Source organism: Ambystoma mexicanum, chromosome 1q, assembly GCF_040938575.1.
Source record: "Ambystoma mexicanum isolate Mex_15411 chromosome 1q, UKY_AmexF1_1, whole genome shotgun sequence".
NCBI lineage: Eukaryota > Metazoa > Chordata > Amphibia > Caudata > Ambystomatidae > Ambystoma > Ambystoma mexicanum.
Window position 1 is genome coordinate 795,474,087 of NC_090922.1, and position 15,829 is coordinate 795,489,915.

General features: G+C 45.2%; 1 protein-coding gene across 1 annotated transcript in view; it reads right to left on the reverse strand.

Annotated features, from left to right (window-relative positions):
• The window catches only part of LOC138558672 (prostaglandin G/H synthase 2-like), a 101,074-nt gene extending 85,998 nt beyond the window's left edge, over nt 1–15,076 (reverse strand). Inside the window, exon 1 of the mRNA XM_069642674.1 lies at nt 14,999–15,076. Coding sequence (XP_069498775.1) covers nt 14,999–15,050 — 52 coding nt within the window. The 5' untranslated portion in view covers nt 15,051–15,076. The remainder of the gene's footprint in view (nt 1–14,998) is intronic.
• Between the last annotated feature and the right edge of the window lie 753 nt (nt 15,077–15,829).

Genomic DNA, 15,829 nt, shown 5'->3' on the forward strand with positions numbered 1-15,829 from the left:
GGCCGGGTTCGGCCATCAGCAGCATGTTGGGCATTCAATAAAGAAAGTTGCACAAGAGCGGTGTGCAAATTTAGGCCTGAGTGTAGCCGATGCGAAGGATGGCATCTGTTTACACAAGGTTTTCAAACAGGTGACAGAGGAAGGGGGCGGAGGGCAGGGTGAGGAGTTGTGGGGAAAGGCCCATACTCCAGTTAAAGTTGCGGTTTTGGAGAAGTGGCTTGGTTTTACCTGGACAGGGAGGGGGCCAAGATTTTGGGAAGGTTTTCGCAAAAGTTTTAGGTTGGGTTATCAGAGTTCAAGGGTGCGGCAGGTGGTGGAAAATTTGACGTCCACGCAGGAGAATGTGGAAGTGGTGAGAGTGAAGCTGCCCAAAGAAGTGACAGCGGGGAGAGTGGAAGGGCCATTTATGGATCTGTCAGGTGACTTGGTGGTGTCCCCGTTGGGGGTCGTGCCTAAGAAGGTTGCGGGGGAATTCAGACTGATTCACCATTTGTCATGGCCAGAGGGCATGTCAGTGAAAGGCAGTGGGTTTGGTGAGGAAGGAAGGTCGTGGGGCTTTCATGGACAAGTGCAAGATCAAGGCAGCTTTTTCGTTTATCATCAGTGCATCCAGAAGATTTTGGCTGCTGGAGATGCAGTTCGAAGGCCAAACCTGTGTTGACAAAGCGTTGCTTATGGGCTGTGCAATTTCATGTGCATTGTTTGAGTGTTTTAGCTCTTTTTGCAGTGGGTTTTTTACTTACATTTCGGGTTGTAAAGGAGCATTGCATTATTTGGACGATTTTCTATTCATCAGTGAGGCGGGCAAAGAACAGGAATGTCAGAGGATTTTTTGAGACATTGATGCAGGAATTGGGAGTGCCATCGGCGGGTGTTCAAACTGAGGGGCCAGCGGTGGTACTGACTTTTCTGGAGATAGAGTTGTAAAAGGTGGCCATGACCTCACGTTTGCCGCATGAAAAGGTCAGCAAGTTTGTAGGGATTTTTGAGAAGGTGATAGCAGCTCGGAAAATTACACTGATGGACATGCAGAGGTTAGTGGTGCATATCAATTTCGTGTGTCGGGTAGTGGCCATAGGTCGCACTTTCCGTAAAAACATGGCGTGGACTATGGCAAGGGCGAAGTACCCAAATCACAGTGTAAGGTTGTCAGGAGCATTGGGGAGGATTGCAGGTTTTGGCTAAGATTTCTGGGAGAATTTACTGGGGGCAAAAAGGGGCTATATCAGAGGATTTGCGCTGGGGTAAAGGAGCAGAAGAAGAGCTGCACACAAGGGGATACATGGGCAGTGATGCTACATGAAGTGGCAAGTTGGAGGGATTGAACTGCATGGATGGGAGTGCACTGTTGGCCCCTGGTGCAGTGGGGTGGAACAGCGATGAGAAGGAACTGCATGGACAGGGTTGCACGTTTTGGCCTCTGGTGCAGTGGGGTGGAACAGCGATGAGAGGGAACTGCATGGACGGGGGTGCACAGATGGCCCCTGGTTCAGTGGCGGAAACATCAATGATATGGAACATTTGCAAGGGTGAACATCGGTTGCAATGGTATAGAGGAAGGGATGTGGTGTCACAGGGGCAGTGTGCAGTGGGAATTAAATGGTACAGACAGGAGACCCGTGTATGCCAACTGGGAAAGAGGGGGACAGCATGCAAAGAGAGTGGAAGAGAGTAAGGGATGAGGTGGTGGATTTTATGCTGGGGGTATGGACAATGGTTAGTTCAGGGCAACGATAGTGAGGAAATTGGAGGGCATAGCTATTATGGGAAATGGTTTGGGTTTTAAGCCCAGCGGCAGTGAAATGGCACGTAGGATTCTGGAAGGATGGGCAAGGGAAACGGGAAGGGTAAGGATAAGCAGGAGACCAGTTTCAGCATCCCGGTTATTGAAGTTGTCCAAGATCTCGGGTGGGGGTGTGCTGATAATCGTGGGAGAGGGTCATGTTCTTGACCAGATTTATGAAAGGGAAGGGATGTTGTGTGCTTCTGGATAGAGGGGGTAAAGGATTGTGCCTAGTTAGATAGTGAGTATCGCAGCGAGAAACATGTAGGGGAAGAGAGGGTTTGTTGTTCAGCATGGAAAGGTGTCGGTGGTGACGGCAGCTCAAGTTTGAGGGGTCATGAGGAGGGCTCAATGGGCGTTGGGGGAGAGAGCTGAAAAGGTCAGAACTCATTCTTTTAGGATGGGGTCAGGATCAGAAGGTAGTAGGATGGGTCTGTCTGAGGAGAAAGTCAAGGGTTTGGGGCAATGGAAATAGGGAAAATACAAGGGGTACATCAGAGAGCTGGGGAATGGGGTTGGTTATGAGGATAGAGATTGGGGGGATAGAGGGGTTAAGGTAGTTGGTGGACAGAAAACTCATAACAATGTTTCTTTTGCAGATGTGGCACGAAGGAGTGAAAAATGGGCAGAGAAAGATGCAGGAAAAATCATTTTCCTGACACAATTGGAATGTAGCTATAACATTGCTTTAGTGAGGTGATTGGTGATAGGGCGACTTAGGTGAGGCCAACTGCTGCCTATGCTAGGGGGTTTGAGGGAGCGGCATGGGGTTTCGGCTGCAATAATTATGCATGCAAGGGAGAGTGAGCTAGTTAAGGATATAGGGGGGTCACTGCTAAAAAGAGGAAAGGGACCTGAGTTGGATAAGGGAGATAGGACCCAAGGTGGCGCTGGTCTGGACTAAGTTATTGTCAAAAAGAGTATGGAGCAGGGAAAGTGAACGAAGGTGCTGTAGAAAGGACTAAGAAAGGATTAACAGGGAGATGGGGAAGTTTTGCGGATCCTGTGGGGTGCAAATGTTGGGGTACCAGGAAATCATTTATGAGGATTTTTCATTGTTCGAGGGAACGGGGTGCATTTGTCGTCATTGGGGAACATGGGGATATTAACTGGGGGATGTTAGATGGGCGTTCGAGGATATCTTAAGGATTTGGAGGTAGAGTAGAAGTTGGGTAAGAAGGGGGTGGGGCAGAAAGAACACCTCAGGGGAGGGTTTTTCTCGTGCCGGGCACATGGCCCTTTGGAGGAGGGGTGCAGGAAGCACAATGGGGTACTAACGTGGTAAAGGAGGGGGTGGTGCTGTTTGCACAAACTGGCTTTCCCCAGGGTACAAACTAGCGGGAAGAGGTATTGAAGAAGGAGGGGTGTGGCCTCTGGGAGAAGATGGGAGAAAGCAGAATGAGGTTGAGAGGAATTTAATGGAAGGGGAGGGAGCAAGGGACAGGGAGGGAAGAATTTAAATTGATTAATTATTTAATTGTTGGGGAATTGAAATTGTTTTTTTTATTTATTTGTTTGGCAATTGTTAAAATGGATATGTTAGTCTGTAAGGCCAGGGAGCCAGGTTAGTGGTTTTTGTGAGCTGTGGCCTGTCACATTAAAGCAACCTTTTCCACTTAAAAGCGAGTCTGGGTAATTTTGTGCAGTAAGCCCAAAAGAGCCACTGTTGAAGAAAAGACAGATTACGAACATGCAGAGTGTTGTTCAGGAAAGAGCCAGGGCGTTACTGTTTTCCGGAAGTGGAGCCGATCAGGAGAGCATTGGATGGCAAGGGGAAGGGAGTTCCAAAGACACACTGACTGAACTGAAAAGGCTTGCCCGCCGAGTCGCGCATAGTAAAAGGCCTGCCCGCCGAGTCGCGCATAGTAAAAGAGTGGGATAACGAAAAAGGGTTGGTAGAGAGCTAAGGAGTGGGGTGGTTGATACCAAAGGATTTTTAGAAGCAACACACATGGGGCAATGGAATGGCAGTGTTTCTTTGAAACAAGACACAGAGCTGGGAACTTTATGTGTTTGTATCATCTTGGAATGCGCCGCCGCTATACCTTTAGCCTTCTCTCAAAATTCCACCTGGGTGGTTTCAGGTAGCTGAACCCCCGAGGCTCCAATATCAAAAACCCTCCCCAAAGGATTGAAGATGGATAAGAAATGACACCCTCCTGAACTATTTAGGGGGAATGAACTAAAACATTGCCAGGGTTTTTCATTTCCACTTCTCACTTCAGTTTTAGAAACAATGTAATATTTGGCTGTGATATGCCCCCAGATGCACTGAACTATCCTTTAAAATACAGCACAGTGGGTTAATACGCCTGTTTCATATTTTAGTATATAATTTATGGTTAATATCACCCAAATTAACAAAAGTAATTGTTATCGACATGGAATTATGCAGGACATGCAGGGTGAACACATGACGGCAGTTTAGTTCTGTAATATTTTGGGCCTAATGATGGATGCCTATGCTGGCAAACCTTTGTGACACATTAAAATAGAAATGGTTAAGAAAATATAAAAAATTAGTGACAGCTTATTTTTTATAACACAAAAGTTAACAAAGATCGGGAAAGAGACATTTTTCTCAGAAGAAAATAATACATTCACTGGCACTTGCTGCCCACCACCAGAACAACAAGTAAAGTGCCCAGAACATTTCTGAATCAATCGAAATATCGCGTAAATGTTGCTATCCCGGCCACTTTGGAAGAATGATTTCCACGTCATCCTTCTTCCTCGTCACAGTGCTCCAACATGAATGATGTACCCACGACACTCGGGCACCAGTTGCTCCCCTATCAAAATATTTTCTAAACTCCTCCACCGGGGGCTGGGGAATACAACAGGGCATAGGCCCCCTCACAACCTCCTGTTTGGTTCCTATCTCCAGCAGGAGAACAGGTACCGCACAGATCTTCAGATCCCGCTTCCATATAAGCATTACGTTGTTGTTCTATGGTTACCTTATTTTACAGAATTTCAATGGAAAATTGGCAAATTGGGATAAGGTCAGGTACATCAGTTATCCTGCTCTAAGTGCAGTAGGTGTTTGGTATCTCAGCCAGCGATATGGTCTACTCATGGGGTGAGAGAGTGAGAGAGCATGTCGTCCAGAGCACAATCTTATCTAAGGACAAGTCAATTCACTCCTGCAATGGCATACCCAAGACAGGAGAAAGACTTGGTTGGTTCGGTCAACACAATCCTTCAATGTCTATTACAGGAGTGGCAGAGGCATCACCGTGAAGAGCAGACCACAAGTGCAAGAAGTGAACTTCAGATTGAGCTGAAGGTGGAGGAGCTACAGGTTTTAAGGTCATCTAAGAGTGTGTGTGTGTGTGTGTGTGTGTGTGTGTGTGTGTGTGTGTGTGTGTGTGTACGTACGCACGCGCGCGCTTCTGCGCTGCCCTGCACGTTGGCAGAGTTTGACATTTCCCTGAAGTTTATTTAGGTTGTTAGAGGTTAATTCAATATATTTGGCAGCAAAAGTGATTTAATCTAGCAGCCGAAGTGAATTGATCCAGCAGCAAAAAGCATTCATCTGAATACTTAAGACGTTTTCCAACTGCAGACACAAAATATTTAGCAGCAAGATCTAGGAACAAACCAATTAATCTACTAGCTACACAGATTAATGTAGCTGTGCACTGAATTAGATTAGCATAAATGAAGTTACTCTAGCAGCAGAAACAAATTTATTTTGTAGTGTAAAGAAGTTAGTCCAGACGTACAAAGAGTTTTCTAGCTTCTAAGGAACAAGTTTGATAGTGTCATGAAATTAATTTAGCTATACAATGAATGTATCTAGCAGTAAAAAGAAAAATCCAGGCAACAAGCTGAAAATAATCTGCCTGCCCAATGAACAGATCATGTATTGGGAAAGAATGAAATCTAGCACCCAAAGGAACTCATCTAGCTAGGTAGATAGCAAGTGGGATGAACAGCAGAAATAGAGTTCATATAACAGCAGATAGAAGTTAGTCTAGCTTCGAAGAATGAGGCAGTCTTGCTGCAAAATGAAATCAAGGAGAGCGTCTAGCAGCAGCACAATTAGTGAATTTAGCTCCACATAGACATTGTGTGCGCGCAGTATGAGCTAGTCTAGCCACACAACGGAATTTACTGACAGCAGAATGGGTAAATTTAGGGGTGCAATTAAATGCTCTGTCAGCAAAATTAAAATGAATCTAGTTACAGAAGGAAATTCTCTAGCAGCAAAATTAAATGATATAGATATGTAATGCAATTATCTGACGGTGCAATGGGTTCAACTGGCTGGCAAATGAAAATCTTTAGCAGCAAACCGAATGAATCGAGCTACACAAAGCTATTATGTACCTGCAATATAAGTTACTCCACAACGAAATTTTCTGCCATCAGAGTGGTTTAATGTCGATATGCAATTCACAACCAGGGAAGGGCACTCAGCCAATCAGGTGGCTGGAACAGCGGGCGAAATTACACAATCACTGCCCACTGTGCCAACCACCCGATGCCCTTCCCCTCGTGGCGCTTTTTTTCTTTTTTTTTCTAACGCGGAGATGCAACAGGGAGGCTCTCCCTGTTGCCTCCCCACGTTTGATAAACCCAATTTCCCTCCCCCACCTCCAACTTACCTGCAGGAGGAGCATCAGGACCGGAGTGCAAGGCTTTGGACCCTGATGCTCCTTTTGTCTGGCCCCCGCCATCAAAATAGAAAAGGCACTATGTCTCTTTTCAGGTGACAACAGCCATCTTTTAACATGTTTTCAAAGGCCACCGTCATCTGAAAAAGGCGGCCATTTTTTGTTTTATGTTTCCGACGGGAGACGTGGTCACGCTGAGCACATCTCCCAATGGAATAAAACAAAAATACAAAATTATCCACACCCCGGTAAATCTCTGGGGTGCGAATAACTTTCACACCGCGCCGCCGGAGCAGACATGGCGTTTAACGGCCCACAGCCTGAGCTCGGGCTGGCGGGCATTTAAACGCCATGTCCACTCCTGTGGCGGGGTGTGAAAGTTATATTAAGTTCTCTACCAGCAAAATGATTTCCTCCAGAAGTGCAGTGCAGTAACCTGGCGCTAAGACATACCTGCCTAACCTCTGGGTTTAGCCCGGAGACTCAGGGTTTTCACGCTCTTCTCCGGGACTCCAGGGAAGAGCTTGGAGTCTTTGTGTTTTCTGCCGCAGAATCAGGGTTGTGGAGATGGGCAAAGAGCAGGTGGGCCGTGTTTCAAGAGATAGAAATTTGCAACATCCTGTGATTAAAAGCAGCTGCCAGACCCTGTGATTGTGTGGCATTCAGGATGGGGCAATGCCTTGTGATTATCTCTCCACTCATATGGAAAACGGATGCCAGCGACAGACACAACAAAGAGAATTTGACGAGACCCCAGCCCGTTAACTAATCTATCCAGCTTGAACCGCATTGAGTAGAAGGACTAGACGCACCAAGATGAGGACAAGCGCATTGAAATTAGAAGTGAAATGCTGCAAGTGCAGCGACAAACAACGCATACCCAATTTAAAAAATGATATATTGGTCATTTTAAGTGCCAAATATGCAAATGTAATTGTTGTGAAGTGCTTTTCTGTGCATTTATGTTCCCCGTGCTGGTATGTGGAACGGAGGGGGATGTGTTGTGATGTGCATTCTGGGAAAGGAGGGAGATGTGTTGTGAAGTGCTTGTTGGTGTGCGTTAGGCGTTTGTGTATCATTGGAAAGGGAGGTGATGTGTTATGAAGTGCTTGTCTGTGTATGTCAGGGCCTGTGATATCATATGGCATTTTTGGTAGATGAAGGTTCTATCTTGTGTCAGTTGAGCCTGGGTAATGGGACCCAGTGGTTATCCTTTTATGTAGCTTAGTGTGACTATGTAATAAAGTATATGTAAGAAGCTCAAGAAGACCCCTGAAGTCACATTATTACAGTAATTCACTTCAGGGAGACAAAATTAAGATCAGGAGCCTAGGGCGTCCTCTTGCAGCTTCTCGAATGTATGTATTGTAACAATCCCCAATTTCACATTACACCACTCCGTTTGCCCCAGCATTCACAGTGATTCCAATATATAACAAACTACGGCTGGTCCTTAACACAGGGTAGATATGGCTTGGAGAGCAAGTACCTGGCCCCCGCCTTGGGAGGCACCCAACCATGGCTGCCTGTTTCAAAGAAGCCAGTGCTGTTGATCTGCTGCGGCCTGTGTATGTCGTGTGTTCTGCTTGTGCGTGTGTGGAGTAATGTACGGTTGCCAAATACAAAAGGGCACTAAAAAAATGGTAAATGTATTTCTTGAGGGTACAGTTTCATTTGGGGCAGTTTTGTGCACCTAGCCGGCCATACAATCAATATAGTTTAAGGAACTGAAAGGATGAATTTAGTGCAAGTAACTTTCTTTAGGCGAGGCAGCTGTGTGTTGCATAGATTATAATAGAAATAGGGTTTCTAATACTGCAAACGTGTTTCTATGGCGGCTACAACAACTTTTTGACATGTGGGCAGAGCCTTGTACAATTGGGCGGAGTCTTGCGTGGCTATGGGCGGGGCATACAGCTCAGAGTTTTTGATTTTCAGATGAAGGCAGGAATGCACTAAGAGTTAACTACTTACATGATGAAATTCTCTATCAACAAAGGAGAGTAAATCTACCTACAAAAGGATATTGTTTGACAGCAAAAATGAATTACTCTAGATTTGAATTGCCACTTTCTGACAGAATTCAGTAAAAACTAGGAAAAGGTATTGTCTGCTTTACCTGACTGATGATCTGTCTGCTGGGTGAAGGTGTGGCAGGAACAGGGCTTTGGCACCAGGCACACAGGTGTCACTTTTTGCTTTTGCCCATCGCCCGGCTGCCCAGGCAGGCAGCCTTTGGAAGTGCTGATTTGTAGAGTGATGCAGGTTGCGTGACTTTGAGGAACACTAATCAGGGCCGCGCGGGGCAGAGGCAGACAGGGAAAGGAAGGAGGGTGCAAAGGGAGGAAATATGCCCTAAATGTCACAGATCGAATCTGGGCATTATGGCTGCACCGGAAGGTTACTCACCTGCATCTTCCAAGCAGTAATGATGGGGTTAGAGGATGCAGTGGTCTACAGATCTGCCCCTTTTTGCCCTGGTTTTCATGGAAATGCTTTTTGTTGTGACGCTATGGTGCAGGCTTCACGAAGATATGCTACTGTGGCAATGCTGGCATACATTGTAGGGACATGATTCATGAAAATATATTTTGCAGGACAATCATGGTATATTTTATGGGGCATCCCTGATAAAACGAGCTGTGCGGGCCAATGCATGTATTGTGAAGGCATGTATCTTGAAAACATGTTTTACAGGGCAATGCTAAGGGCAGGAAAGTGTAAGAAAATACTCTGGGATTCCACATTAAGAGGTTAGAGGGGAGTGATGGGGTGGGGTTTAGGGTGGATTCTTGGCAATCAAGTGTAAAAAAACCCAGAAATAAAGTAATGTAAAACTGCATTGTATAGCAAGATGTCTTGAAGCATGCACAGATCCCATAATAAACCCATCTGAAATATATATATAAATAGTAATAGTAACATGTTGAGCAAAAGGTGTATGATACAAGCTTTATTTTTGTACATTCTGAATGGTAGTCTATAATGACCTACATGCAAAGTAATTTCCGATTTTTCCACCAATGGCAATGCTGGTTTATGTTGTGGGCAAAGCACCATGAAAATGCGAACACAGTGGACCCTATCCATCAGGACTAGCATTCGTGTGTCGAAACTGGGACAAATGGTAATTGTAGTGGCAATTTCCTGGTTGACCTAGGAGGTCGACACGGCTGTTTTCATTCGCACCACTTCGGTTCTCTTTATACATCAATGGTCTTCTTAGCGCCTTGCTGGACTCTGGTGCAGACGCACCAAAGATCAGCAATCATTTCATACCTGCATTGGTATAGGCTGATGACAGAGTGCTACTGGCAAGAACACCCATGCCCTTCAAACCCTTGTCACAGCATACACCAACTCCATGAGCTCTTTAGAGCTTAAAGTGAATGCGGCAAAAGCAGAAGTAATGCTTTGCCGAGGGAACAGAAGAATAACCATTCATGAGCCGCACTATTTACACAGGAAACAATACAATTCTCTGGCTCTCTGAGTTTGACTATCTGAGTGTACGGCTCAGTACTTGACTCAGTGGAAGTCCTCATCCGGCCAAACAAGAGGCCAAAATGCAACAGTCCATTGGTGGAGTGTCTGGCTTCATGAAGGCGTGTAGGGCTTTCTCGTTGGGATGGCCCCTGAGGTGCATGGAGCCAAAGCAGTGGTGGTTGCAAGATATGGCATGAATTTATGGGGCATGTCAGATCTTTCCAAGCTGTCGATCACTGGAAACATCTTTTTAAAGAAACAAATAGGGCTACCTCATCCAACATCCAATGTTGCAACGCACCTTGAACTGAATTTATGTAAACTGTGTGTATGTATGTTAGAAGATGACCGATCCCTGGAACCGGTTCTGCAGTGGATGCGAATCGGGCAAAATAGCAAGAACAAGCTTACACATTTTACCATTTACTCTCTCATCACAAAATCCCATTACATCAAGGCCCCATGGATTCAGCACATAAACACTTTCCTGCGCAGAACAAGTGCACAGTCACTTTAATATTCCTACCTCGCTTGAGGACCTTCTTTTTACCATGCGTGTAATTAAAGAGGGGGGAGGGGGGACAAGTCCTCCCATAACTTTTGTGGCATGCCTTTTTGTCCCCCCCATCTTTTGGTGGGAGGGCCGGGGGGCTGCATTGTGGCCGCCACATTCATGGATCATGTAATTGGACAGCGCAGGCCTGGTTGAGGTACCCGGCCAGGCTCTCACTGTCTCATGACATAATGCAGAGCTGAGCTCAGCTGCGTGTATGTTTGCTGGAGGGCTGGGCTGCGGGCTGACCCTAGTGAAGGGTCACATTTGGTGTCAGGGGTGTTTTTAGCATTGCAAGAGTGGGGTCTGAGGTGAGCCACAAAATGCAGTGTGTGTAATAGTCTCATTCACACCCCCACCTTTTCTGTTAACATTAGTGGCAGATGGCATTTTTACACATAAAACTGCAGGATCATTGCAGATGCAAGAAACCTATCTATTAGAGCTCCGACCAGGCCCTCAGAGGCAAAACATATGGAAACCTCCTAATTTGCATATGGCTTGCACGTGACTTCACTGAAAAGGACATTGGAAGGAGGAGCATCAGTCTTTGATACTTGAGACACCACGGTAGTGACTTTAGAATAAGTTGCCATAAGTAAGCCAAGTGGCATATAAGTTTGAGGTGCAAAATACCTAAAATGCACTATTGTTATATATGGAGCAACTCTATAGGCATCAGGCTTTTTTATTATAATAGAATGATATAGTAACATACGCTTTGAAGTGAATCAGAATCATGTACAGAACTTCAGATAAGACACAATGGGATTAAATGAATTTCCCAGGATCAAACACTTTGGTTAAATGGTGAAACTGGGATGTGGACAATTTAAGCAACTGTGCACATCTAACGAGGTTTAGTTTATATAGATATTTATTAAGGTTTTTCTTTACATTTCATCTGCTTACATAATTATTTATAGCAGTGCCTTGGAGCAAACCACATTATATAATAAGCTAGCCTTTCAAAGTAGACAAACTGTACAAATATGTTGAGGAATGAGAGTATGGATTTAGTTTTATTCTCCCCATCCTGCATGCAAAGTCACAAAAGTATCATGCACATTAACGTGAGCCTAACAAATCCCACTTGGGTTTTAAAGCCATGGACATTATTTCATAAAGCATGCAACATTTTGCACCCTTCTCACTTCTGCTCACTCCCTCCCATACACATTTCTAAAGGGACAAAAGTCTGTGCTAATAGTCGCCCCTCCCTCCCATCAGCGCCTAATGGCTCACATTCTAATGCTCTGTTGACACAAAGAAACGTGAGGACCCTCTGCATCCCGGAGCTCCTTGGGACATTTTCCTGGCAGCAGGAAACCTCTACCATTTCGGACAGGTTAAGGTGTCCTGCTGCCAGGACAATCACCATGCTGAACAGGAATTGCTCAGCGCACATTGTCCTGCCAGTGGGACACCTTTACCCTTGCGCACCCTCTTTGAGGTGCCAAACGGGAGTGCTGTCCCAATGGCAAATGTCCCGGTCTGGCCTCCCACTCGGTATGCTAGTGCTTGAGGTCATTTGAACACAGAAAAACATACCTTAATTTAAAATGAGTCCGAATGTTGGAAGTAATTAATGATATCAGAATAGGCAACTTAATGCTGTTTTAAAATCTTGCAGGCATCCATTTTGTATTATGTCTATATGCTTGTTTGAGTCAGTGCCCTGGTGGCAAATATCAAACACAAGCTCCCTTCAGCCTGCTTGCAGGCACTCTTTATGCAGAGGAGGCACAGGCTTTTTTACTGTTGTCAATGCAGTGAATTCTAAAGACCAACTGTACTATTATATGTTTCAGAAGACTGGAGTGTCTTTAGAATTGAATTTTAAAGATATGCCACCAGTATTATGAAAGTTATAACAGAGTGTCGGCAATTGACTCCTGTGGTGTAGTAGTTTAGTGTTCTCCCTCAGAGCCACCATTCGCCTTTCCTCCACCCTGCCCCTTTCTTTCAGTTGTCATGTCCCCCCAACATTTTCAGCAAAGTTACTCCAGTGCTTTTTACCAATCTAAAATCTTGCGTTATGTATTTTCTTCAAGTTGAGAGAGAAAGCAACGAGTTAAAGAAGGTCTCCAATCGAACCATTTAATATCATAAGCCAGCATAGTGCAGGACTATTTAGCCTGGATTGATTATAGCAGGAACCGGTCTCCCATTACCAGAGCAAGACGAAACTGCCCACGGTAAGAGCTATAATAGCTGCCTGGTCAGGACACGATGTTAAGACCGGTTGCCCCATCTGTCAGGTGCCAAGGGAAGACTTACTGCACTTTGTATTGCTTTTTTGTAGGGCCGGGAGGATAGCTCAGGGGCAAAGTTTTTTGTCTTGAAAGCAAGACAATGTCAGCGCAACACAGGTTGAAATCCCGGTCTCACGCGTACAAACGGATCTCAGGTATTAAGCGTGCTATAAAAGAGCAATTATAATAGTCATTTGTCCAGTTTACGCTTGTGTCACGAGGAAGACTTTGAAAACAATATTAAGAGAATGTAACCTCTGCCAATGCAGACCTGCATCATGTTCCTTGCTAAAGGAGGAGACTCCACATATTAGATGAGCTTCAATATCCTATCAGCGCATTGCCCTAAAAATAAGAATGTCCTCTAGGAAACAACTCACACTGTAAATCTGTGCTCTTTGCTGTCTCTCTTCAGTTGTAAGCAGGAGCAGTTTGTTTATGTCATAGGGCTTGTCCCGGGGACGTCCTTAGCAATATTACGACTATGATCATCATATATTTGTAACTTAAATTGTTTGCAAATATGGATTCATATTTGTATATCTTTGGATTCTTATCAAACAGTTTTAAATATAGATATATTGTCTGTTTTTTATTAAAGGTTCATTTTAGGATTGTTTGAGGATTGTGTTCTACAGTTGAATAAACATTTGATCGATTGATTGATTGATTGATTGATTGACTGTTGGTGACATCACATCTATTGGGCTATCTCATGAGTTACCCTACAGAACAGTTTGCTAGTTGCATGACTCGTTAACTAATGTTTTGCAAAGATTGTTCAGTAAAATGCCCTTTTCAACCGAATATTCTAAAGATTTTGAATCCTCCCCAGAACCCCGGAATGGTTCATGCTTGGTTGTTAAATGCATTCACATGCGCCACTTAATGGGGAAAAAACAACACTCCTACACTTAAAAAATTCATCAGCCAACACTGATCTACTTCAATAATCAACACAGCAGCTGGCAGCATTCAGGAAAGGAAGTGGTAAATGGGGTAGAGGTGCAAAAAAACATTGCACATAACGCGATCAACCCAGCCAAACTTGAATGTTGTGATTATTGCGAAAATATAAATAGTGTAGTCCACCGTGGCTAAAGTGTGGAAAGGATGGGGATGCGGGGAAGGACGACACATGTGTCGGGATAGGTCACAATTTATAAGAGCAGACACATGTTGTATTAGCACATGGGGATCCATATTGACCTCCCGTCAGACAGAATCTTCAGCGTGAGGTCAATAACTACTGTTATTGACTGTATTCGGAACATTATGACTTTAAAAGCAGACAGGTCAACAGCAACACTATTTCAATCCAAGATGTCGTTCAACAAGACACTTAGTGGGAGGACATTTTTTTCATTGCAACATTCAATTTAACCCACCATACAAAAAAGCTAAAACCTGGCACGATGCTTGCACTTTCCTATAGAGAAATTGTTTGCTTTTACAGCATGGCTAATGCATGCCCATACAACAACCTGTTCCGGTTCAACCATGGTTGCAATTGTAATGCTTAACTTATGAAAACAACCTAGTCAAACACTAAAACACAAAACCTTGGCTTTTCCTAAGGCTGGTCTTGGTCGGCGACACTTATAAATACCTACTATCCTTGAATCCGTCAGATATTTTTATATATATTTCCTAATTATAGTCTGTGGCGTCTCACTGAAGTAGGTGGTGAACAAGCCAAACACCACCAAACTGGAAAGGCAAAAAGAAACTCCCAGAGAAGTGCGCCAAATTGTTGCGTCTTGCAAACCCGCCGAAACACGTGTCACCAGGAAGGGCATCATTTGCACTGAGATCATTCAAATTTGCAAGACACCAACATTTTGCGCAGGTCTCCAGGAGTTTCTTCTTGCCTTCACTATTTATTTATTTATACATTTGTGTAGTGCACAAAAGGCATCGAGGCGCTGTTACTTATGGGGTACTTAGTTACAGGGTACGTACAGCTGGGAAATGCATTTACATGTTGTTCATTGATACATTAGGATACATTGTCAATGTATAAATACATTTTGAAGTTTGTCAAGTGATGCAGGTGATTGTAGGGTGCATCAGACGAAGAGCGTAATTTAGAATTGTATTTACTCACAGTTAAACTAACATGTTTTATTTCACTGCCCAACCCTATAGACCCCAGCAGGGATCCTCATGCTTGTGACAATGACACTAGCTGAACCTATAGCCATGGGCTTGCCTCGGGCCATGGCTTAGGTGCCGGTAATTATAACACGTTAACGACCCTTCACTCGGTCTATAAAGTTATACTAAAATGGACACTCACCTGCTTGGCTAAGAGCCGCTAAAGCGAAGACCAAAGCGCCTGAAAGCAGCATCCCAGCGCCTTTGCGAGCGCGTGTAATCGGGAAGGAAGAAGGCTGCACAAGCGTTGAAGTGAAGGCCTGAGGGTCTCGCTCGGTGCTGCCGCCGTGCTGCGGCCCTGCGCCCCCGCCGCCTGTGCCTCCGCCTGGCGCCCGTGCTGTGATGCTGGCTGGAGGGGCAGGCGTGAGGCTGCTGGGTCTCTGGAGGTAGCGCTCTCTCCTGCCAGGGTTTATATGCACGGCGCACGGTGCCGGTTGATGGAGTGTTTCTTGCCACCCCTCGCCCCCTCCCTTTCCCCACCGCTGCTGCACCCCTGCGTTTTTTTTGTACAGCGGCAGACGCAGGTTTGCTGAAACCTGTAACTGGAGACGGGGAGCAGTGAGCAGCAGGTTTGGATGGTGGGGGGTTTGTGGCCCTATTTGGGGGCCAGTCAGTGTCATAGTATGTGGCCTGCGATGACCTGTGTGGCGGCTCCACTACTTCGACTGTGAGGACCCCAAGCACTGCGTGATAATAAAAATGTAAGGTTTACTTTTAGGTAAAGGTATATGGAAAGGGGATTGGATCATGAAATATGTTTCCACATATTGACGAGTTTATAAATCCTGATTTCAAACAAAGTGGTGCGTTAACATCAAAGAGCGTGTCGTGCCAGGGCCGCCGTCTGCTGAGCAGATGCATTATTTGGCAAGCAGTGCCAGGCTCTCAGCTCCTGCGATACTGCGTGCTTGAGAGGGAGAGAGTTGGGACGGGTACTGGGGGCTTTGGGAGGGTGGCGCTATGCACTTTAATG